The sequence below is a fragment of the Strix aluco genome, unplaced genomic scaffold (assembly GCF_031877795.1).
Source record: "Strix aluco isolate bStrAlu1 unplaced genomic scaffold, bStrAlu1.hap1 HAP1_SCAFFOLD_112, whole genome shotgun sequence".
NCBI lineage: Eukaryota > Metazoa > Chordata > Aves > Strigiformes > Strigidae > Strix > Strix aluco.
Genome location: NW_027436551.1, coordinates 66,215 through 88,249, shown reverse-complemented (window position 1 = coordinate 88,249; position 22,035 = coordinate 66,215). Strand labels below are relative to the sequence as shown.

General features: G+C 63.1%; 3 protein-coding genes across 3 annotated transcripts; 2 read left to right on the top strand and 1 right to left on the bottom strand.

The window, feature by feature from the left end:
* The first annotated feature begins 1,292 nt into the window (after positions 1–1,292).
* Positions 1,293–8,584, top strand: PFKM (phosphofructokinase, muscle). Its single transcript, XM_074813919.1, has 22 exons — positions 1,293–1,480; positions 2,152–2,225; positions 2,338–2,415; positions 2,667–2,856; positions 3,096–3,261; positions 3,363–3,407; positions 3,509–3,617; positions 3,691–3,786; positions 3,918–4,010; positions 4,104–4,229; positions 5,360–5,424; positions 5,552–5,615; positions 5,707–5,853; positions 6,121–6,191; positions 6,285–6,372; positions 6,460–6,612; positions 6,715–6,879; positions 7,004–7,065; positions 7,178–7,289; positions 7,419–7,518; positions 7,711–7,816; positions 7,907–8,584. The coding sequence occupies exons 1-22, from the start codon at positions 1,390–1,392 to the stop codon at positions 8,052–8,054; spliced, it is 2,349 nt and encodes a 782-aa protein (XP_074670020.1). The 5' UTR covers positions 1,293–1,389; the 3' UTR covers positions 8,055–8,584.
* A 493-nt stretch (positions 8,585–9,077) lies between these two features.
* On the bottom strand, positions 9,078–12,625 carry ASB8 (ankyrin repeat and SOCS box containing 8). Its single transcript, XM_074813920.1, has 3 exons — positions 12,252–12,625; positions 11,253–11,357; positions 9,078–10,767 (listed from the first exon to the last, which is right to left on the bottom strand). Exons 1-3 carry the CDS (start codon positions 12,366–12,368, stop codon positions 10,135–10,137), a joined length of 855 nt encoding a protein of 284 aa, XP_074670021.1. The 5' UTR covers positions 12,369–12,625; the 3' UTR covers positions 9,078–10,134.
* A 1,566-nt stretch (positions 12,626–14,191) lies between these two features.
* Positions 14,192–20,572, top strand: LOC141918963 (uncharacterized). Its single transcript, XM_074813923.1, is given in 6 exon segments — positions 14,192–14,523; positions 14,919–15,190; positions 15,591–15,703; positions 19,824–20,001; positions 20,004–20,255; positions 20,258–20,572. Coding segments are annotated over 6 exon segments (1,284 nt in total). The 3' UTR covers positions 20,395–20,572.
* The last annotated feature ends 1,463 nt before the right edge of the window (positions 20,573–22,035 follow it).

Below are 22,035 nucleotides of genomic sequence, written 5' to 3'. Positions count from 1 at the left end.
TACAGCCGATCCCGTTACAGCCGATCCCGTCACAGCCGATCCCATTACAGCCAGTCCCATTACAGCCGATCCCGTTACAGCCGATCCCATTACAGCCGATCCCGTTACAGCCGATCCCATTACAGCCGATCCCGTTACAGCCGATCCCTACAGTTGATCCCGTTACAGCCACTCCCGTTACAGCCGCTCGGGTGACAGCGGCTCCGGTGACAGCGGCGGGCGGGCGATGGTGGCCGTCCTCGAGCTCTCCCCCGAGGCCTCCCGGCTCCTCCTCTCGGCCGCGCTCTCCCTCGCCGTCGTCCTCCTCTTCCTCACCTTCCTCCCCCTCGCCCTGAGGGGGGGGCACCCGCCAGGTCAGTGCCCGCTGGTTACCAGCAGGGAGGGCAGACCAGTACCCACAGGGAATACAGACTGGAACCAGTAAGGAGGGCCAACTGGTACAAGTACAGAAGACACACTGGCATCAGCAGGGAATACATACTGGTACCAGTAAGGATGACAGACTGGTACCAGCAGTGTGAGCAGACTGGTGCCAGTAAGGAATAGAGACTCATACCAGTAAGGAGAGCAGACTGGCACCAGTAAGGAATAGAGACTGGCATCAGTAAGGAGGGCAGACTGGTACCAGTAGGGAATACAGACTGGCACCAGTAAGGAATACAGACTGGTACCAGTAAGGAGGACAGACTGGCACCAGTAAGGAGGGCAGACTGGTACCAGTAAGGAATACAGACTAGTACCAGTAAGGAGGACAGACTGGTACCAGTAAGGAGGACAGACTGGCACCAGTAAGGAGGGCAGACTGGTACCAGTAAGGAATACAGACTAGTACCAGTAAGGAGGACAGACTGGCACCAGTAAGGAGGACAGACTGGTACCAGTAAGGAATACAGACTGGCACCAGTAAGGAGGACAGACTGGTACCAGTAAGGAGGACAGACTGGCACCAGTAAGGAATACAGACTGGTACCAGTAAGGAGGGCAGACTGGTACCAGTAAGGAATACAGACTGGTACCAGTAAGGAGGACAGACTGGCACCAGTAAGGAGGACAGACTGGTACCAGTAAGGAGGGCAGACTGGTACCAGTAAGGAGGACAGACTGGCACCAGTAAGGAATACAGACTGGTACCAGTAAGGAGGACAGACTGGTACCAGTAAGGAATACAGACTGGTACCAGTAAGGAGCGCAGACCAGCACCTGCAGGACTGTGCCCCCCCATGCCGGGGAGGGGACACCCCCCGCCCCCCGCCCCTCCCTCTGGGGGCCCCATTTAGGGGCTGGCGGGGCGGCAGGTGCCAGTCTGCGGGTGCCACCGGGACCGGGGGGGACCTCGCCACCCTTCCCACCCTTTTTTTGCCCAATTTTCCTCTTTTTCCAGCCAAGAAGATGGCGCAGACGCTGCGGGGACATGGGCACAGCGAGAGCCTGGGCGCCGGCAAAGCCATCGCCGTCCTCACCTCCGGGGGGGACGCCCAGGGTAAGGGACACCCCGGTGACCCCAAAAGCTGGCGGTTCCGTGAGGGTCGAGCCCCATTTTGGGGCAAAACCAGGTGAAAACGGGACTTTGGTGGGCAGATTCCTGCAGCCGGTTGAGTTGCTCGAGGGGTTTTCTCCGGGTCGGGGTTTTGGGGGTGACCTTGGGGGGGTCGGCGGGTGAGGAAGTCGTGGGGTAGAGTTAAGGGGAGTTTTGGGGTGCAGGGGGGGGGTCTGGGTGTGTGTCCCCCCATGCCAAAATTTAGGGGGGGCTTACGGGGACAGGAGCAGCGTCCCGGCACGAAGCCAACGCCAGAGAAGTTGCCTGAAAACGCAGGGATTCAGCCCAAAGCTTGCCCTCCACCTGGCTGGCTGCAGGAATGGGGGGTACCCCAGTTGGGGGGGGGGGGGGGGGCCTCTTCCAGCCTGTGGGGGGGGGTCTCTGCTTGGCTTCCCCCCCCCCCCACCCCTTTCTGCCGCCGCCACTGCGCTTGTCACCCGGTGTCATGCGGCACCGCCGCTAAATGTCACCGGGGCAAAAATAACCCGGGCAGCTGCGGGGCCGGCTCCGTGTCGGGGCCGGGGGGGGGGGTCTGGGGCGCTGTGCGAGGTGGGGGGGGGGGGACATAATGGCTTTGGGGGTCCCCAGGGGGTGACACTCTCCTCCTCCCCCAGGCATGAACGCGGCCGTCCGCGCCGTGGTGCGGGTGGGGATCTACACCGGCGCCAAGGTCTACTTCGTGCATGAGGTGGGTGCTGGTATTTCCGCCCCCCCCCTCAATTTTTTCAGGCCCCCCCAAACCCTTGAGGGGGGTTGTTTTAACACCACGTTGTGTGTATGTGTGTGTCCCCCCCCCTCAGGGCTACCAGGGGCTGGTGGACGGTGGGGACAACATCAAGGAGGCCACGTGGGAGAGCGTCTCCATGATGCTGCAGCTGGTGAGCGGCTGAGCCCGGCCAGCTCGGTGCACCGATGGCGGGGGCCAAGGGGGCAGATGGTGTAACCCTACGCCGCGGCGCTGGGGTCAAGCCTGAAAATAACCCGAAACTGGAGCTGGGAGAAGGGAGGAGGAGGAGGGAAGCGGGGGGAAGGGATGGTAGGGAGGACACAGGGACACCTCCCTACCACCCCTGTGTCCATGGAGGGGTGGGGGGGGGGGACACCCAGCACCCACGTCGGGGTCCCGCAGGGGGGTACGGTCATCGGCAGCGCCCGCTGCCAAGATTTTCGGACGCACGAGGGACGCCTGAAAGCTGCCCGTAACCTGGTGAAACGCGGCATCACCAACCTCTGCGTCATCGGCGGCGACGGCAGCCTCACCGGCGCCGACACCTTCCGGGCCGAGTGGAGCAGCCTCTTGACCGAGCTGGTGAAAGGGGGTACGTTTGGGGGGGGGGGGGGGGAGTGTGTCCCCCAAAATTTTATCTGCAGGGTGAAAAGAAAATGGTGGGTTTGTACCAAAATCCAGGTGGCTGTACCAAAATCAGGAGGGGTTGTAGATAAAAAAAGCGGGTTTTTTTTTCCCCCCGCGCACGGGAGGTTTGTGTCGGTGTGAGGCCCCGTGGGGATGTTTTGGGGGGGACGCAGAGGGAAAAGGGGGTGTCCCACCCTGCGGCAGGGGGGATCACGGCGGAGGAGGCGAAGAAATCGAGTCACCTGAACATCGTGGGCATGGTGGGCTCCATCGACAACGATTTCTGCGGCACCGACATGACCATCGGCACCGACTCGGCGCTGCACCGCATCATGGAGATCGTGGATGCCATCACCACCACGGCCCAGAGGTGACGGGGACCCCCCCCGTGTCCCCACGCCGGAGGGGGGGGACCCAGGTGTCCGCGCCCCGCTCGGGCTTGTCGTGGGGTGAAACTCGTGTCTCCCGCAGCCACCAGCGGACCTTCGTGCTGGAAGTGATGGGTCGCCACTGCGGGTACGTCCCCGCGCCGCCACCCAGATCCGACTCCCGATAAAGAAAGTGGGCGGGGGGGGGGGGAAAAAAACCCTAAACGGCCTCTTTTTAACCCGTTTCAGCTACCTGGCGCTCATCACCGCCCTGGCCTGTGGCGCCGACTGGGTCTTCATCCCCGAGGCCCCCCCCGAGGATGACTGGGAAGACCACTTGTGCCGGAGGCTGACGGAGGTAGGACGGGCTCCGGCGGGTGCCTTGTCCCCGTCCCTGTCCCCGTTGTCACCCCCGGTTCTGCCCCCCCCAGACCCGTGTGGGCGGCTCGAGGCTGAACATCATCATCGTGGCCGAAGGCGCCATCGACAAGCACGGCAAGGCCATCACCTCCGACGACATCAAAACCGTGAGCGGGGATGGCGGGGAGGAAGCCCCTTTTTTCTTTTTTTGGGGGTTTTTTGGGGGTTTTTTTTTGTCTCCCCAGCCCTTTCCCGGCCCCACAGCGGGGCCGGATCCAGGCGCATCCCTGTCTTGCAGCTGGTGGTGAAGCGTTTGGGATACGACACCCGCGTCACCATTTTGGGCCACGTCCAGCGCGGCGGGACACCCTCCGCCTTCGACCGCATCCTGGTAGGCAGCTCCCTCCCCCGTGCGACCCTGGGGGAGAGGGGGTCCCCAGGGTGGAGGGGGGTGACATCCCTGTCCCCATCCCCGTCCCCACAGGGCAGCCGGATGGGTGTTGAAGCCGTCATGGCTCTGCTGGAGGGGACCCCCGAGACCCCCGCCTGCGTCGTCAGCCTCTCGGGCAACCAAGCCGTGCGCCTGCCCCTCATGGAGTGTGTCCAGGTGGTGAGTAAGGGGGGGCTGGGACCCCCCAAGAGCACCCCTGGGTGCCCCCCCAGAGGGCTGCACTGCAAACACAGCCGGTATAAAGCGAACGCAGCTTTAGGGAGGCAAAGGCACGCGGCGTGACGCAAGCCCGGCCGGTGCGGTGCAAACGCATCCGGTGTGACGCAGACCCGGCCAGCGTGGGTAAAAACCCGGCCAGTGCGGGTAAAAACCCGGCGGGGGCGAGTCAAAGCCCCGCGGTGCGATGCAAAGCTGGCCCACGTGACGCAAACCCAGCCAGCACGGTGCAAATCCATCCAACCCAACGCAAACCCATCTGGTGCGGTGCCAACGGCATCCTGGCTTGTACCAGCACCAGCGTGGCCAGCAGGGACAGGGGAGGGGTCTGACCCCTGGGCTGGGCACTGGTGAGGCCGCCCCTCGATGAGTGGGTTCAGTTTTGGGCCCCTCACCCCAAAAAGGCCCTTGAATGACTCGAGCGTGTCCAGAGAAGGGCAACGGAGCTGGTGCAGGGTCTGGAGCACAGGTCTGATGGGGAGCGGCTGAGGGACCTGGGGGGGTTTAGTGTGGAGAAGAGGAGGCTGAGGGGAGACCTCCTGGCCCTCTGCAACTCCCTGAAAGGAGGGTGCAGAGAGGGGGGAGGAGTCTCTTGAGCCAAGGAGCCAGCGGCAGGCCAAGAGGGAATGGCCTCAAGCTGCGCCAGGGCAGGGTCAGACTGGCTCTTAGGAAGGATTTCTTTGCAGAAGGGGCTGTTGGGCGTTGGAATGGGCTGCCCAGGGCAGGGGGGGAGTCCCCATCCCTGGAGGGGTTGAAGAGTCGGGTTGAGCCAGCGCTGAGGGATCTGGTGGAGTTGGGAACGGTCAGGGGGAGGTTCATGGTGGGGCTGGAGGAGCTTCAAGGGCTTTTCCAACCCGGGTGATTCTGGGATTCTGTGAAAGCCACACGGTGTGATGCGAACCCGGCTGGCGCGATTAAAACTCAGCCGGATGCGCTGCAACCCCCCGCGGTGCAGCACAAAGCCACGCAGGGAGATGCAATCCCGTCCCACGCGACACAAACCCGGCCGGCACGGCGCAAACCCGTCCATCTTCATCTTCACACACACACCCCCCCCCCTTTGCTCCCCACAGACCAAAGACGTGACGATGGCGATGAACGAGGGGCGCTTCGAAGACGCTCTGAAGCTGCGGGGCCGGTGAGTGTCTGCACCCCAATTCCGGCAGGGACTTGGGGCTCCAGCCAACACCCCCCCCACACACACCCCGCAGGGCACCCCCGGGGCTCCCACACCCACCTTTCCCCCCTCCCCCCGACCTTTGCAGGAGTTTCCAAAACAACTGGAACGTGTACAAGCTGCTGGCACACATCCGCCCCCCCTCCACCAAGGTACGGCAGCGGGGAAGGGGGTGACGGGGACCCCCCCCTGAACCCCACAAGCCCCCCCCCACCGACACCAGCTCTTTTCCCCCCCCCGCAGAGTGGTTACACGCTGGCCGTGCTCAACGTGGGCGCCCCGGCCGCCGGCATGAACGCGGCCGTCAGGTCGACCGTGCGCATCGGCCTCATCCACGGGCACCGGATGCTGGCGGTGCACGACGGCTTCGAGGGGCTCGCCTACGGGAGGGTGTGAACCCCGGGAAAAAGGGGGTGCACGGGGGAGGGTACAGCCCCAAAAAGCAGCAGCCACAGCCCCACAGGGATGGGGGATCCCCAGGGACGGGGATGCTCGACCCCTTTTCTAACCCCAACCCCACCGTGGTTCATCCCCTTGTTGTCCCGCAGCCTGGGGGGCACCGGGTTACCCCAATATAACTCTGATACGGTCACAGCAAGGTCAGCGCACCCCAAAATCCTTCCCCTGTCCCCCTCTAACTTGCTGCTTTCCCCCCAGGTGGAAGAGATCGGCTGGGACACAGTCGGCAGCTGGACGGGACTGGGAGGATCCAAACTGGGGACAAAGAGGTAACGCTCCTCCCGGGGAGCCCATGGGGGGGGTCCCCAAGTCGAGCCCCCCCAGGCCGGGCAGGCTCAGCCAGGGAGGTTTCACCCTCGCAGGACCCTGCCCAAGAAATACTTTGAGGAAATCAGCATCAACATCAGCAACTTCGGCATCCACGGGCTGATCATCATCGGCGGCTTCGAGGTGAGTGCGAGGGGGTCGCGGTGGGAGGGTGCAGGCAGCTGCCGGCACCCTGCCTGCACCCTGCCTGCACCGACCCGCTGCCCACAGGCTTTCACGGGCAGCCTGGAGCTGGTGGAGGGCAGGGCCAAGTACGAGGAGCTCTGCATCCCGCTCTGCATCATCCCCGCCACCGTCTCCAACAACGTCCCCGGCTCCGACTTCAGCATCGGCGCCGACACCGCGCTCAACACCATCACCACGGTGCGGCCCCGTGCCCCCCCCCAGCCCCCTTCCCCATTTAACAGCAACATCTATTAACCTAAATCCCCTTTTTTTCCCACCCTAATTCTTCCACCTCCGCAGACCTGCGACCGCATCAAGCAGTCGGCGGCCGGGACCAAGCGCCGCGTCTTCATCATCGAGACCATGGGCGGCTTCTGCGGCTACTTGGCCACCATGGCGGGGCTGGCGGCCGGCGCCGATGCCGCCTACATCTACGAGGAGCACTTCAACATTCACGATTTGCAGGTTGGGGACCCCCCCGCACACCCCATATCCCCCCACTCCGGGCACGGCCGCAACCCCGGGGGGGTGGGGGCTGCATTTATTCCCGTTTCCAAGCCCCACCAGGCTCATTTCATGCTCCACGTAGGTCAACGTGGAGCATTTAACTGAGAAGATGAAGACGACGGTGAAGAGGGGGCTGGTGCTCAGGTACGTCCCTCCTGGGGTGGGATAAGCGAGGGGGGGTAGCTGAGACCTGCCACGCTCATGTCAACGCCCCCCCCCCCCACCCCCGTGAGCTCATCTCCTTCCCCTGGCGCAGGAACGAGCGGTGCAACGAGAACTACACCACCGATTTCATCTACAACCTCTACTCGGAGGAGGGGAAGGGCACCTTCGACTGCCGGAAAAACGTGCTGGGGCACATGCAGCAGGTACGGGCCCCCCCCGACAGGCAACAGGAATGGGGGACACCCCCCCACCCCGCCCAGGGAAGGGGCTGTGGGTTGGGAGACCCTCGCCTGGGGCTTCCCCCCATTCACCCAATGACTTTTCCGGCGCAGGGCGGCACCCCGACCCCCTTCGACAGGAACTTTGGCACCAAAATGGGTGCCAAGGCGGTGGCCTGGATCACGGGGAAGATCAAGGAGTGCTCCCGGCACGGTGGGTGCCACACCGGGCTGGGGGGGGGGGTGTGGGGGGCATCTCTGCCTTGTTTTCCTTCCCACCGCACATGGGTGCTCCGATACCTCAACGCAAGGGCTCCCCTGCACATTTCTGGGGGTGCTCTCCCCTCCTGGGAGGGGGGGGGGTGGTGTCTAAAACACTAAGCTCGCTCCCCACCTCCCCTCACAGGTCGGATCTTCGCCAACACGGCCGACTCGGCTTGTCTGCTGGGCATGCGCAAGCGCAGCCTCGTCTTCCAGCCCATCGCCGAGCTCAAGGAGCAGACAGATTTCGAGTAGGCGCCCCCCCTTTTCTTCCCCCTCCACCCCACACCCCCGAGGCCGTACCCCAGGCAGGATAATTTCCATCTCTCTCTCTCACCCAGGCACCGCATCCCCAAGGAGCAGTGGTGGCTGAAGCTTCGCCCCATCCTAAAAATCCTGGCCAAGTACAACATCGAGCTGGACACCTCGGAGAAAGCCCACCTGGAGCACGTCACCCGCAAGAGGATCTCGCTCGAGTCCAACATTTAAAAGGCCATCGCTGGCACGGCCTCCCCCGCCCCGGAGCGTGTCCCCCCGGGGAACCCCCCGAAACAAGCGCTCCCCGTTGTAGCTCACGCTCCCCGTTCTAGCTTGCACCCCCTCAGGGAAGCCAGGCAGCACCTTCACACCCCGAGGGCACCCGTGGCCTCGGCAGAAGAGCGGTTTTCCTGAAGCAGAAGGTTTCCTCAGGGTAAATTTTGGGTTGGTTTAGCTATTTTACGGGCTTTTTTAAACAGAAAAGCGGTTCCCCAAGTGTTGCGGCGGGATATTGCGATGAGCTGAGAGTAAGAGGTCTGGGAAGAGTCCCCAGGGCACTGTTCTAGTGTTAAAAATTCAGAATTAAGACGCTTCAATAAACTCACCACTCAGTTGTGGTGGCCAACACGAATCGTGCTCCGACCCTCGGCGCTCACCCCCCGGGGAAGGAGAACGCGGCTCCCCCAGCTCCGCACGCACCCCTGGTCCTGACGGCTTCACTTCCCAGCCCAACAGGGAGGAATAAAATATATAAAATCTGATTTTTCTCTCCCCCGAGTTTTTCCCATAAAGCAATTACAAAAGTTTACCCGCCTGACTTCACCTTCGAGCGCAGGGAGCGGCTCTCCCAGGACCCCTGGGCGAGGAACGCGCACGCAGAGGATGATGCAGCTCGGTGCATCGTCAAAATCCCCCCAAAAAAACCCCAAAAAGTGGGGGCGGCGCAGTGTGGAGGGGAGCAGCGAGGGGGATCGGAGGGGGCAGGCTGCGGTCGGAAGCAAAACCCACACAAAACTCATCAGCGTGAGGGTTTAAAAGGCGTCACCACGGGCGGGGTGACGTTACAGTTCTGAGGTGTGACGGGGACCGTACGTGGGGCCAAAACGGAGGACGGGAATAAAACACCAGCAGCGGCACCCCCAAACCCCACCCTGACGCAGCCTCCCCATTCAGGGAGGACCCCAAAAGAGCGGGGCCGAGCCCCTGCGCTCCCTCGGTGAGCCCGGCCGCCAGCGTGCGACAGACACCTCCGAGCGCGCGGCGAGCGAGCCGTTTATTTCCGTGAACACGCGACGGGGACGCCGCTGCCGGCCCCACGGAGAGCGGGTGCTGCCCACGGGGGTCCTGCCCGGCGCCCCGCTGCCCACCTAAAATCCCTACGTACACACACAGAAATAAAATCAACAAGAAAAACGGTGAGTTGGCGGTGCAACAGCGAAGCTAAGGAAGAGCTCGGGGTGGGTTATGGCGTGGCAGGTGGGAGGGAAACCCTCTGCTCCGGGGCACAGAGCAGCCACACTCTGAGCGGAGCAACTCGAGAGGGAGAGAAACATTTCCTCCGCTCACACAAATCACAGCCCCACAGCGTCGGCTCTTGAGCTGCTCCCACCTTCTTCCCCTCCGCAGCGCTGAGGCGTCTTAAAAATAATAGATAAAAAGGGAAAAAAATAACACTTCCACGTGTTGAAAGGCTGCGGACACACAAGCGCTGCCCCGTCTGCGGGGTGTTGTGGTTGTGTCGGGGTGTTGGCGACGAGCGAAGGCGTCAGCCCGCAGCGTTACACGACGTACGGGCTTGCTACAGGCGCTTGGGGGGGCGGTTTTCCACCAGAATTTCAGCCGACGCGTCCCACGGGACTTCTCCGGGTCTGACAACACCTTCTCGTGATTTCCTGCCTCAGGTCCTTCAAAGAAGGAGCGTTTCCCCGTTCTCCCCGCACCTACAAAGCCTTCCTTTCCCCAAGGTCTGCCCCAACACACCAAAAAAAAAAAAAAAAAAAGGGAAAAAAACAGGTTAATCCAACAGCTGGGATATAATTTGCCATTCAAAGGGGCTTGTTCATCTCACGAGGCTGAAATCGAGGGGTGAGGAGCTGCTGAGCAGGCGCTGCGGGCAGAGAGACGCCGTGGAGCAGCACCGGTGGGTCCCCGCTGCCCCGCGCCAGCTCTGAGCGGAGCGGGATGGAAACCGGGACGGCGACCGGGGAGGGGACTCCGGCACCCGCGAGTCCCACACCAAACGGTCAACCTCATTTCCCGGCGCTCGCCACGAGGAAGCGGTGACGAAGAGCCCCGACGCCTCGTCCTGCGCTTAGCTGAGGAGCAGCACGTACTCCTTCAGGCAGGTGGGCAGGGGCAGCTGCTTCACCGCCTCCGGCAGGAACCGGACGCCCAGGCTGCGGCGTACGGCGTAACGCGACAGCGTCTGTAAGGTACCGGGGGCCGAGCAGAGCAGGGTGAGCTTTTCGCAGAGCTGCTGATCCCTCGTCACCTCCCAGGGCATGCTGCCGTTTTTTCTCAGCTCAAAATGTCCGATAGCTCGATGGAGAAGATCGAAGCAGGAATCCTCACGTTCCGTACCCAAGCCCCGAACCAGCAACGCCACCAAGCGCGAGATGGGGGTTTGGCCTTTCAAATTAACCACCCGAACCTCCGCCCCGAAGTCGAGCAGGATGCTAACGCTCTCCAGGTTCCCCTTCATGGCCGCCCAGCTGAGCGGCGTGTCGTTGTTGTAATCGCGGGCGTTCACCAAGGCGCCGTTCTCCAGCAGCGACCGCACGCACTCGGCGTTGTTCTTGAAGGCGGCCCAGTGGAGCGGGGTGTCCTTGTTGCCGTCCAGCGCGTTGGGGTTGGCCCCGTACTCCAAGAGGATTTCCACGCAGGTTTCGTCCTTTTCCGCCGCGTAGTGAAGGGCCGTTCGGTTGTAGCCATCCAGGGCGTTGACCTGCAGGTGAAGGGGAGGGAGGAGAAAGGATCTGGGTGGGGGGGTCACTGAGGTACCCCAGCTCCTGCTGGCGGCGGGGGAAGCTCCGCCAGCAACACACGGAACTGTTTCCGCCTCCCAGATTTAGTGGATGGGAAAATGAGGCAGGGAGTTGGAGGAGGGATGACCCGCCAGTGGCCAGAAGTGCCAAAAATCAGGCAATATATAGGTTTTGATTTTCCCTTCAGGCTTCCGCTGCAAAATGACCCTCTCTCTGCGGACGAGCAACACTCCTGAGCTCCCAGGAATAAATATTTCACTCCCTACCGGGACGATAAACCTTCCCCTGGGCCCATTTTGCCCTGTGAGGGGGCCCAAAACTGGCCCCACTTAAAACAGTCGGCTCAAATCTCAGCACCCACCGCTGCCTCCCGCCTTCCCGGCCCCGTTTTTCCAAGGGCCCTTTGTGGTTTTTTAACGTGGTTTTGTTCTCTCCGAGCGTTTACCTCGGCTCCCTTCTGCAGCAGCAGCTCGACGCAGTCGGCGTCAGCCACCATGCAGGCGCAGTGCAGCGGTTTCAGGGTGCCGTGCATGCAGTTCACGTCGGCGCCCTGCGAGAGCACAGGAAACCGCAGTCGGGATTAGCAAACCCACCCGTTCTTGGCCCTTTTCCACCTCCAGCAGCAGCTGATGCACCTTGATTTGCATCGTTAGAAAACGTTTATTAATAGCTACCCAACGTCACGCTCCCACGCAAGCCCTGGGGTTTGTTTTCAGGCCGGGCACCGCGGTTGCACAGAGCTCCCCGCCGGGCAGAAGCACTCCACAGCCTGTGTCCCTGCTCCTGGCTTTCATTTTAATTAATTAATCGTTACTAAACGATGCCCTGGGTGCCACAAGGGTCCGGTACAACCCACGCAGCCGCTCGCTGTCTGCGTGCCAGCTCTCCGCTCCGGCAGCATCACGAGGAACGGCTGGTGCGAAGCTGACAGGGCAGGGGGGTTGGAAAGGCAAGCGGGGTGCTCTGGCTCCGGTAAATAAACCGGCAGCGGTTCAAAACTCACCGGCAAAGCTTCGGCAGGGCTTGAGCTGCCCTGGGAGCATCCCCCGAGGCGGGGCACAGCCCCGAGCTCAACCCGGGGGCTCATCGGCTTTGAAAGGGCGTCTCAGAGGAGGGTTAAGCCGCTCTGCAGAGCCCTCGTCACCCGAAATAGCTCAGCAGCTGCACGGATCAGTCAGGCTTAGCTCGTAAGAGTGACCCGGGCAGAGGTGAAGCCCCCGGACCCCCCCTCCGCGGGGCCAAGGGCAGGCTCCAGCTTCAAGAATCTCACCCCAACGGGAGCGATGCGCACAGCCCGGCGCGGCCCTTCCAGCCGGGAAACACCCCCCCCCCCCGCAGCACCGGGGCACCCCGGTAGCTCACGGAGGGGGTCCCCTCTCCTACAAACCCTCCGTCTCCTCCAGGGCCGGGCCGGGGGGCTGGGGGGGGCCCGGGGGCGGCTCACCCTGCCGATGAGATCCTCCACGTTGTCCCGCGGGAAGGAGCGGATGGCGGCGATGGTGCGGATGAGCCGCTCCGACAGCGAGTACTTGCTCTGGATGCTCTGCATGATGTACCACATAGTGCGCGCCGGCCGGCCGCCGCCTCCGCATGCCCCGGGCGGCCCCGCCGAGCCCCCGGCGCCAGGCCCCGACGGGCCCCCCCGCTGCGGCGGGGGGGAAGGGGGTGGGGGTGGGCGGGAAGAGCTGCCCGGGCCGCACCGAGCGCCGTGTGGAGAAGCGGGAGGGTCCCGGAAAAGTCCCGGGGGGGTCCTGGGGGAGATCCCAGGGGTCCGCGCGGTCCCAGCGCGGCCGCTCCAGGCCCAGCTGGAGGCGGAAACCGCCGCCACCCGGAAGTGATGGGAAGGCGCGGCTGCGCGTGCGCAGGGGAGGCCACGCCCCTTCCCTCACCTCTCCGCCAATCCGGCTCCCAGCATCCCCCGAGGCTCCGCCTCCTCCCGGTTCTTCCGCCCCCGGCCTCGGAGGTCCCGCCCCCCGCTCCTTGCGTTCCTCCAATCGCCAGCCGATCCCGCCCTCAAGCCCCGCCCCTCTCCCGGCTCTCCACCAATCCGCCCTCTCCTTGCGCGCCCGCTGGGTTCCGGTGGCAGCGCTGAGGGGGACCCTGAGGACCCCCGGCCTCGGCGTCGCCATGGCAACGGGGCCTGGCGCACCCTCAGAGCGCCCTGGGCCGAGGCCCGCAGGTGCCACCCCAGGGGGACACCGGAGTGTCCCTGTGAGGGTGACACTGGGGTGTCCTTGCGCTGGGTGACACCGGTGTTTCTCTGCCTCTTGGGGACAGTCGGACAGTGGCGGAGCTGGGGACGGGTCCGTGCCCGGGTGTGACGACAGCTCCTGCCGTGGACCCCTGAGCGGGTTGTCACCACAGCCCGGGCCTGTCACACGGGGTGGCTCGGCAGCTGAGGGGTGACAGCCCAGCCCGGGGTGACCCAGCACCCCGACACGGTGACAGCCAAGCTCAGGGGGTGACCAACACTCTGACACAGTGACAGCCAGGCTTGGGGGTGACCTGACACCCTGACAGGGTGACAGCCCAGCCTGGGGGTGACCCAGCACCCCAACACGGTGACAGCCAGGCTTGGGGGTGACCTGACACCCTGACAGGGTGACAGCCCAGCTGGAAGATGACTTGGGCTTGTTGGGTGATTTAACACCCTGACAGGGTGACAGTCTAGCCCAAGGGTGACCCAAGACCCTGATGGGTGACAGCCCAGCTGGAAGGTGACCCAACAGCCTGACAAGGTGACAGTCCAGCCTGGGGGTGACCCAGCACCCCAACACGGTGACAGCCAGGCTTGGGGGTGACCTGACACCCTGACAGGGTGACAGCCCAGGCTTGGGGGTGACCCAGCACCCCGACATGGTAACAGCCAGGCTTAGGGGTGACCTGACACCCTGACAGGGTGACAGCCCAGCTGGAAGGTGACCCAGCACCCCGACACAGTGACAGCCAGGCTTGTTGGGTGATTTAACACCCTGAAAGGGTGACAGTCTAGCCCAAGGGTGACCCAAGACCCTGATGGGTGACAGCCCAGCTGGAAGGTGACCCAACAGCCTGACAAGGTGACAGTCCAGCCTGGGGGTGACCCAGCACCCCAACAGGGTGACAGTCAATCTTGGGGGCGACCCAACATCCTGAAAAGATGACAGTCGAGGCCGGGGGTGACCCAACAGCCTGATGGGTGACAGCCAAGCTTTGGGGGGGGGGGGTGACCCAACACCCCAACACAGTGACAGGCCAGCCTGAGGGTGACCCAACAGCCTCACTGGGTGACAGCAGAGCTCGGGGGGTGACCCAGCAAGCACCCTGACATGGTGACAGCCTGGCCAGGTGACACAGGGACTCGCACCCCCAAACCTGCTCCGGGGGAGGGGGGGTGAACCCACAATGACCATCACTGGCCGGCTCACGCCGCCACCAGTTCAAACCAGTGACTCCCAGTCTGACCGACCGCTTCCCCCCGTCAACAGCCGCCAGGCCAGACCCTCGCTCGGGGCGGGAAGGGTTAAAATCATGGAGCTGAGCAGGGAGCGGGGGGGGGGGAGCTGGGGGTCCCCAATGCGGGGGGGCACTGGGTGCCCCCATCTTCCTCCCCGTGTCCCCCCCCACCCCGACCTCAGCGGCTCCATCCAGCTGCAAACATCTGGGGGGAGAGTTTGGGGGGGGCTGGAGGACCCCGACCTTCAACCCAACGCCCCCCCCCCAGCTGCCAACATCTGGTTGAATTGGGGTGCTGGAGGGGGGGGGGGGCACTGGCACCCCCCCGATTTTGTCCCGTCCCCCCCCCTTCCAGCTGCAAGCGCCCGGCGGGGTGTTTGGGGGGGCGCAGGGGGAGCCATGTCCCCCCCTTAACCCCTCCCCAGCCAGATGGGGGGGGGGGGGCAAAATACACCCCTTTGCCCCCCCAACGCCCCCTTAGCTGTAAACCCCCAGCACCAGCAGGACCCCCAGAAGGGCCCTATCCCCCCCCCCCGTACCCCCACAATGCCACACACGCCGGGGGGGGGGTCACAACACCCCCCAACCACCCCCCCCCCCCATTGATGGGGGGACACGCCAACCCCCCCCCACCTGTGTCTGTCCCACCGCCAAGCCCAGGCCCGCGATGGTGAAGGGGGGGCCCCCCCCATCTCCTCCCCCCCACCACCACCACCTCGGCTGTACCCCCCCCGGGGGGGTCCGTTCGCCATGGCGGGGTGGGGGGGACACAGCTGGGGCCGGTGGCGGGGGGCCGAAGCCCCCCGACCATAGAGCTGCGCCATGCGGCGGGCGGCGGGCGGCCATGCCGGGAGGCCCTTCCGCTCGCGGCCTCCCCGCTCCCGCTCCCCCGCCGCCCCCCGGGCCCCCCCGAGCCCCCCCGGCCCCCCGCCCAGGCCGGCCGCAGCGGTGAGTCGGGACCAGGGACCCCCCCCCGAAAAGAAAAAGGGTGGACAGGGGCCCCCCCCCGCAACTCCCCTTTTCCCCTTCTCGGTGCCCCCCGCCCCGAGATGGCGGCGATGCTGGGGGGGCAGAGGAGGGGGGAGTGTAGCCCCCCCCACCATGTTGGGGGGGGACCCCTCCATGGGGGGGGGGGGCACGGAGGGGGGGTGCTGTCGGGATGGGGAGGGGGATGCTTCAACCCCCAATCCATGGCATTGGGGTGCCCCCCCCCAGCATCAGGAGGGGAAACTGAGGCATGGAGTGGTTTGCGCCCCCTTTGGGGTGCAGCGGGGACCCCCCCTTGGGGTGCCTCTGTGTCACCCCATTTCTTTACCTGCTCCTTCCCCCACCCCCCCCCCCCGGGCAGGGTCCCCCCGTCTGAGCGTGCTGGGACGGCGGCGATGGACACGGAGGGGGAACCGGCCGGCCGGGACCCCCGGGACCCCCGGGACGCCGAGCTGCCGGAGGGGACCTCCGCAGGTGAGCCCCCCCAAAACAGCACCCAGCCACGGTGAGGGGCTCGGCTGGGGTATCCCCGTGGCATTGCGGGGAGCAGGGCGGTGGTGAGTCCTTTTTTTTGGGGGCCCCCCCCCCCGTGGATCTGCCCCAACCCAGTAATGTGGGGATACCCCGACCCTGCAGCGTGGGGATCCCTCAGTCCTGGGGGGTTGGGGGACCCTGATCCCAGAGGGTGTGGGTGTCCCGTTCCCACGGAATAGGGGTACCCCAATCCCAGGGGATGGGGGTGCCCCAGGGATGTGGGGATGTCCTATTCCCATGGCATGGGCGTACCCCAATCCCAGGGTTTAGGGGTGCCCCAAGCCCACAGCACGTGGGTACCCCAGTCCTGGGGTGTAGGACTGTCCCATTCCCATGGCACGGGGGTACCCCGATCCCAGGGTATGGGGGTACCCTGATCCCACAGCACGTGGGTACCCCAGTCCTGGGGTACAGGGATGCACCATTCCCATGGCACGGGGGTACCCCGATCCCGGGGTATGGGGGTACCCTGATCCCACAGCACAGGGGTACCCCAGTCCTGGGGTGCAGGGATGCACCATTCCCATGGCACGGGGGTACCCCGATCCCGGGGTATGGGGGTACCCTGATCCCACAGCACAGGGGTACCCCAGTCCTGGGGTGCAGGGATGCACCATTCCCATGGCACAGGGGTACCCCGATCCTGGGGTATGGGGCAGCCCCAATCCCACAGCACAAGGGCACTCCAGTCCTGGGGTGCGGGGACGTCTCATTTCTATGGCATGGGGGTACCCCAATTCTGGGGCATGGGGGTACCCCGATCCCACAAGAAGCGGATGCTCTGGTCCTGGGGAGCAGCTGCCCTGGTCCATGCCATGGGGATGCCCCGATCCCAGGGTGTGGGGCTGCTCCAGTCCCTCGGAGTGGGGATACCCCGATCCCCCGGCACAGGGATACCCCAATCCCGGGGTACAGGGGTGCCCCAACCCCATGGCACAGGGATACCCCAATCCTGGGGTACAGGGATGCCCTGACTGCACGGTGTGGAGATGCCCCAGTGTGGGGGTTCGGGAATGTCCCATGTCTGTGGCGCAGGTGTGTTCCAGTCTCGGGGTGCAGGGGTTCCCCATTCCGGTGGCATCAGGATACCCTGATCTGGGGGTGCAGGGGTGTCCTGATCACATGACATGGGAATGCCCTGATTTGGGGGTGCAGGGGTGCCCCATTGGTGTGGCCTGGGGACACGCTGATCCTGGGGTGCAGGGACATCCTGATCACACAGCGTGGGGATGCCCCAGTTCTGGGGTGCAGGGATGTCCCGATCTCAGGGTGCAGGGGTGCCCTGCTCCCACAACATGGGGATGCCCCAGTCCTGGGGTGCAGGGATGTCCCGATTTTGGGGTGCAGGGGTGCCCTGCTCCCACACCATAGGGGTGCCCCAGTCCTGGGGTGCAGGGATGTCCCGATTTTGGGGTGCAGGGGTGCCCTGCTCCCACACCATAGGGGTGCCCCAGTCCTGGGGTGCAGGATGTCCTGATTTTGGGGTGCAGGGGTGCCCTGCTCCCGCACCATGGGGTTTCCTGGCACCTCAACTCCAGCCCTGGTTCACAGAGGAAATTTGGGCACCGGGTGCCCCTGGGTGGTGCCATCCCTGCCCGGTGCACCCCGAGTTGGGACACTCGTCCGTGGGGTGGGACGGGGCGGGTTGGGGCGGGTCGAGCCAGGAGTTAAACCTGGCTTGGGAGCAGGACAGGGGTGTCACCGCTGTCCCCAAACCAGAGAGGGGACAGGGGAGGTGGGAAAGGGATGGAGGGGGGGCAGAGCGCATGGGGAAGGGACAGAGGGGACAGAAGGATGGAGAAGGGACAAAAGGGATGGGGAAGGTGGAAAAGGGATGGAGATCGGGGAGTAGGAATGGAGAAGTGTGAGTAGAGATGGGGAAGGTGGAAAAGGGCTGGAGAAGGAGGAGTAGGGAGGGAGAAAGGAGAGTAGGGGTGAACACTGGGGAGTAGGGATGGAGAAGGATGATCAGGGATGGAGAAGGTGGAAAAGGGCTGGAGAAGGAGGAGTAAGGATGGAGAAGGGAGAGTAGGGATGGAAAGGGAAGAGTAGGGCTGGAGAAGGTGGAAAAGGGCTGGAGAAGGGGGAGTAGGGATGGAGAAGAGGAGTAGGGATGGGGAAAGGGGAGTAGGGATGGAGAAGAGGAGTAGTGTTGGAGAAGGTGGAAAAGGGATGGAGAAGGGGGAGTAGGGATGGGGAAGGTGGTAAAGGGGTGGGTAAGGGGATGGAGTAGAGATGGAGAGAAGGAGTAGGGATAGAGAAGGAGGAGCAGGGATGGAGAAGGGAGAGTAGGGATGGAGAAGGTGGTAAAGGGGTGGGTAAGGGGATGGAGTAGAGATGGAGAGGAGAAGGAGTAGAGATAGAGAAGGAGGAGCAGGGATGGAGAAGGGAGAGTAGGGATGGAAAGGGAGGAGTAGGGCTGGAGAAGGTGGAAAAAGGATGGAGAAGGGGGAGTAGGGATGGAAAGGGAAGAGTAGGGATGGAGAAGTGTGAGTAGAGATGGGGAAGGTGGAAAAGGGCTGGAGAGGGAGGAGTAGGGATGGAGAAAGGAGAGTAGGGATGGAAAGGGAAGAGTAGGGATGGGGAAGGTGGAAAAAGGATGGAGAAGGGGGAGTAGGGATGGAAAGGGAAGAGTAGGGATGGAGAAGGTTGAAAAGGGCTGGAGAAGGGGAGTAGGGATGGAAAAGAGGAGTAGGGATGGGGAAAGGGGAGTAGGGATGGAGAAGAGGAGTAGCATTGGAGAAGGTGGAAAAGGGGTGGGTAAGGGGACGGAGTAGAGATGGAGAGGAGAAGGAGTAGAGATAGAGAAGGAGGAGCAGGGATGGAGAAGGGAGAGTAGGGATGGAGAAGGTGGAAAAGGGGTGGGTAAGGGGATGGAGTAGAGATGGAGAGGAGAAGGAGTAGGGATAGAGAAGGAGGAGCAGGGATGGAGAAGGGAGAGTAGGGATGGAGAAGGTGGTAAAGGGGTGGGTAAGGGGATGGAGTAGAGATGGAGAGGAGAAGGAGTAGAGATAGAGAAGGAGGAGCAGGGATGGAGAAGGGAGAGTAGGGATGGAGAAGGTGGTAAAGGGGTGGGTAAGGGGATGGAGTAGAGATGGAGAGGAGAAGGAGTAGAGATAGAGAAGGAGGAGCAGGGATGGAGAAGGGAGAGTAGGGATGGAAAGGGAGGAGTAGGGCTGGAGAAGGTGGAAAAAGGATGGAGAAGGGGGAGTAGGGATGGAAAGGGAAGAGTAGGGATGGAGAAGTGTGAGTAGAGATGGGGAAGGTGGAAAAGGGCTGGAGAGGGAGGAGTAGGGATGGAGAAAGGAGAGTAGGGATGGAAAGGGAAGAGTAGGGATGGGGAAGGTGGAAAAAGGATGGAGAAGGGGGAGTAGGGATGGAAAGGGAAGAGTAGGGATGGAGAAGGTTGAAAAGGGCTGGAGAAGGGGAGTAGGGATGGAAAAGAGGAGTAGGGATGGGGAAAGGGGAGTAGGGATGGAGAAGAGGAGTAGCATTGGAGAAGGTGGAAAAGGGGTGGGTAAGGGGACGGAGTAGAGATGGAGAGGAGAAGGAGTAGAGATAGAGAAGGAGGAGCAGGGATGGAGAAGGGAGAGTAGGGATGGAGAAGGTGGAAAAGGGGTGGGTAAGGGGATGGAGTAGAGATGGAGAGGAGAAGGAGTAGGGATAGAGAAGGAGGAGCAGGGATGGAGAAGGGAGAGTAGGGATGGAAAGGGAGGAGTAGGGATGGGGAAGGTGGAAAAGGGCTGGAGAAGGGGGAGTAGGGATGGAGAAGAGGAGTAGGGATGGAGGAGTAGGGATGGGGAAAGGGGAGTAGGGATGGAGAAGAGGAGTAGGGATGGAGGAGTAGGGGTGGACAAGAGGAGTAGCGTTGGAGAAGGTGGAAAAGGGCTGGAGAAGGGGGAGTAGGGGTGAAGAAGAGGAGTGGGGCTGGAGAAGGGACGCGGGGGCTGGAGGAGGCACAGCGGGCCGGGGAAGGCTCGGTGGGACGCAGCCGCGGCCAGCCCCGTCCCCTGGGTGCCAGCCGTCCCCCCGCCGGTGCCCAGCTCTCCTCTCCCCGCAGCCCCCCCCAGCCCCCGGCCTCCGGCAGCGAAGCTCCCGCCCGCCCGCCCCGGCCGCCGCGCAAACCCCGGCGCGTCGACCCGCCCGAACGCCGGCGACCCCGCGGGGCCTGGGCCCGCTGAAGGAGCTGCTGGGCTTACGGGGGGGTCGCCTGCGCCCCACCATCTGCAGCGAGTGCGGAAGGGGTTCAGCCGCAGCTCGGACCTGGCGCGTCACCAGATCACCCACACCGGGGAGAAGCCCTACACCTGCGGCGCCTGCGGCAAAGGCTTCAGCCAGAACTCCAACCTGGTCACCCACCAACGCATCCACACCGGCGAGAAGCCCTACGGCTGCGGCGCCTGCGGGAAACGCTTCAGCGAGAGCTCGGCCCTCATCCAGCACCAGCGGACCCACACCGGGGAGAAGCCCTACAGCTGCGGCGAGTGCGGAAACGCTTCAGCGTCAGCTCCAACCTCATCCGCCACCGCCGCACCCACAGCGACGAGAAGCCCTACATCTGCGGGGAGTGCGGCGACGGCTTCCGCCACAAATCCCAGCTCCGGCGGCACCAGAAGCTTCACGTGGCGTGATGGGGACGCCGGGGGGACGTCGGGATGGGGGTGATTTTCGGGGTGTATCTGGCACCAAAAATCCCAGCTCTGTTGGCACCAGAAGCTTCACGTCGTGTGATGGGGACGCCAGGGGGACGTCGGGATGGGGGTGATCTTTGGGGTGTATCTGGCACCAAAAATCCCACCTCTGTCAGCACCAGAAGCTTCATATCACATGACAGTGACAACAGGGGGATGTCGGGTATGGGGGTGATTTTTGGGTGTATCTGGAACCACAAGTCCCAGCTCTGTCAGCACCAGAAGCTTCACGTTGTGTGATGGGGACGTTGGGATGGGGGTGATTTTCGGGGTGTATCTGGCACCAAAAATCCCACCTCCGTCAACACCAGAAGCTTCACATCATGTGATGGGGACGCCAGGGGGACGTCGGGATGGGGGTGATTTTCGGGTGTATCTGGCACCAAAAATCCCAGCTCTGTCGGCACCAGAAGCTTCATATCACATGACAGTGACAACAGGGGGGATGTCGGGATGGGGTGATTTTTGGGGTGTATCTGGAACCACAAGTCCCAGCTCTGTCAGCACCAGAAGCTTCATGTCGTGTGACGGGACGCCAGGGGGACGTCGGGATGGGGTGATTTTCGGGGTGTATCTGCACCAAAAATCCCAGCTCTGTCAGCACCAGAAGCTTCACGTTGTGTGATGGGGACGCCAGGGGGACGTTGGGATGGGGGTGATCTTTGGGGTGTATCTGGCACCAAAAATCCCAGCTCTGTCGGCACCAGAAGCTTCACGTCGTGTGATGGGGACGTCGGGATGGGGGTGATTTTCGGGGTGTATCTGGCACCAAAAATCCCACCTCCGTCAACACCAGAAGCTTCACATCATGTGATGGGGACGCCAGGGGGACGTCGGGATGGGGGTGATTTTCGGGTGTACCTGGCACCAAAAATCCCAGCTCTGTCAGCACCAGAAGCTTCACATCATGTGATGGGGACGCCGGGGGGACGTCGGGATGGGGGTGATTTTCGGGGTGTATCTGGCACCAAAAATCCAGCTCTGTTGGCACCAGAAGCTTCACGTCATGTGATGGGGACGCCGGGGGGGACGTCGGGATGGGGGTGATTTTCGGGGTGTATCTGACACCACAAGTCCAAGCTCCATTGGCACCAGAAGCTTCACGTTGCGTGATGGGGACATCAGGATGGGGGTGATTTTCGGGGTGTACTGGCACCAAAATCCCAACTCTGTTGGCACCAGAAGCTTCACGTCGTGTGATGGGGACACCAGGGGGGACGTCAGGATGGGGGTGATTTTTGGGGTGTATCTGACACCACAAGTCCCAGCTCTGTTGGCAGCAGAAGCTTCATGTTGCGTGATGGGGACGCCAGTGGGGACGTCGGATGGGGGTGACTTTGGGGTGTATCTGGCACCAAAAATCCCACCTCTGTCAACACCAGAAGCTTTACATCGTGTGATGGGGACGCCAGGGGGGACATCAGGATGGGGGTGATTTTTGGGGTGTATCTGGAACCACAAGTCCCAGCTCCTTTGGCACCAGAAACTTCATGTCACATGACAGTGACACCGGGGGGGGAACGTCGGGATGGGGGTGATTTTCGGGGTGTATCTGGAACCACAAGTCTGAGCTCCATTGGC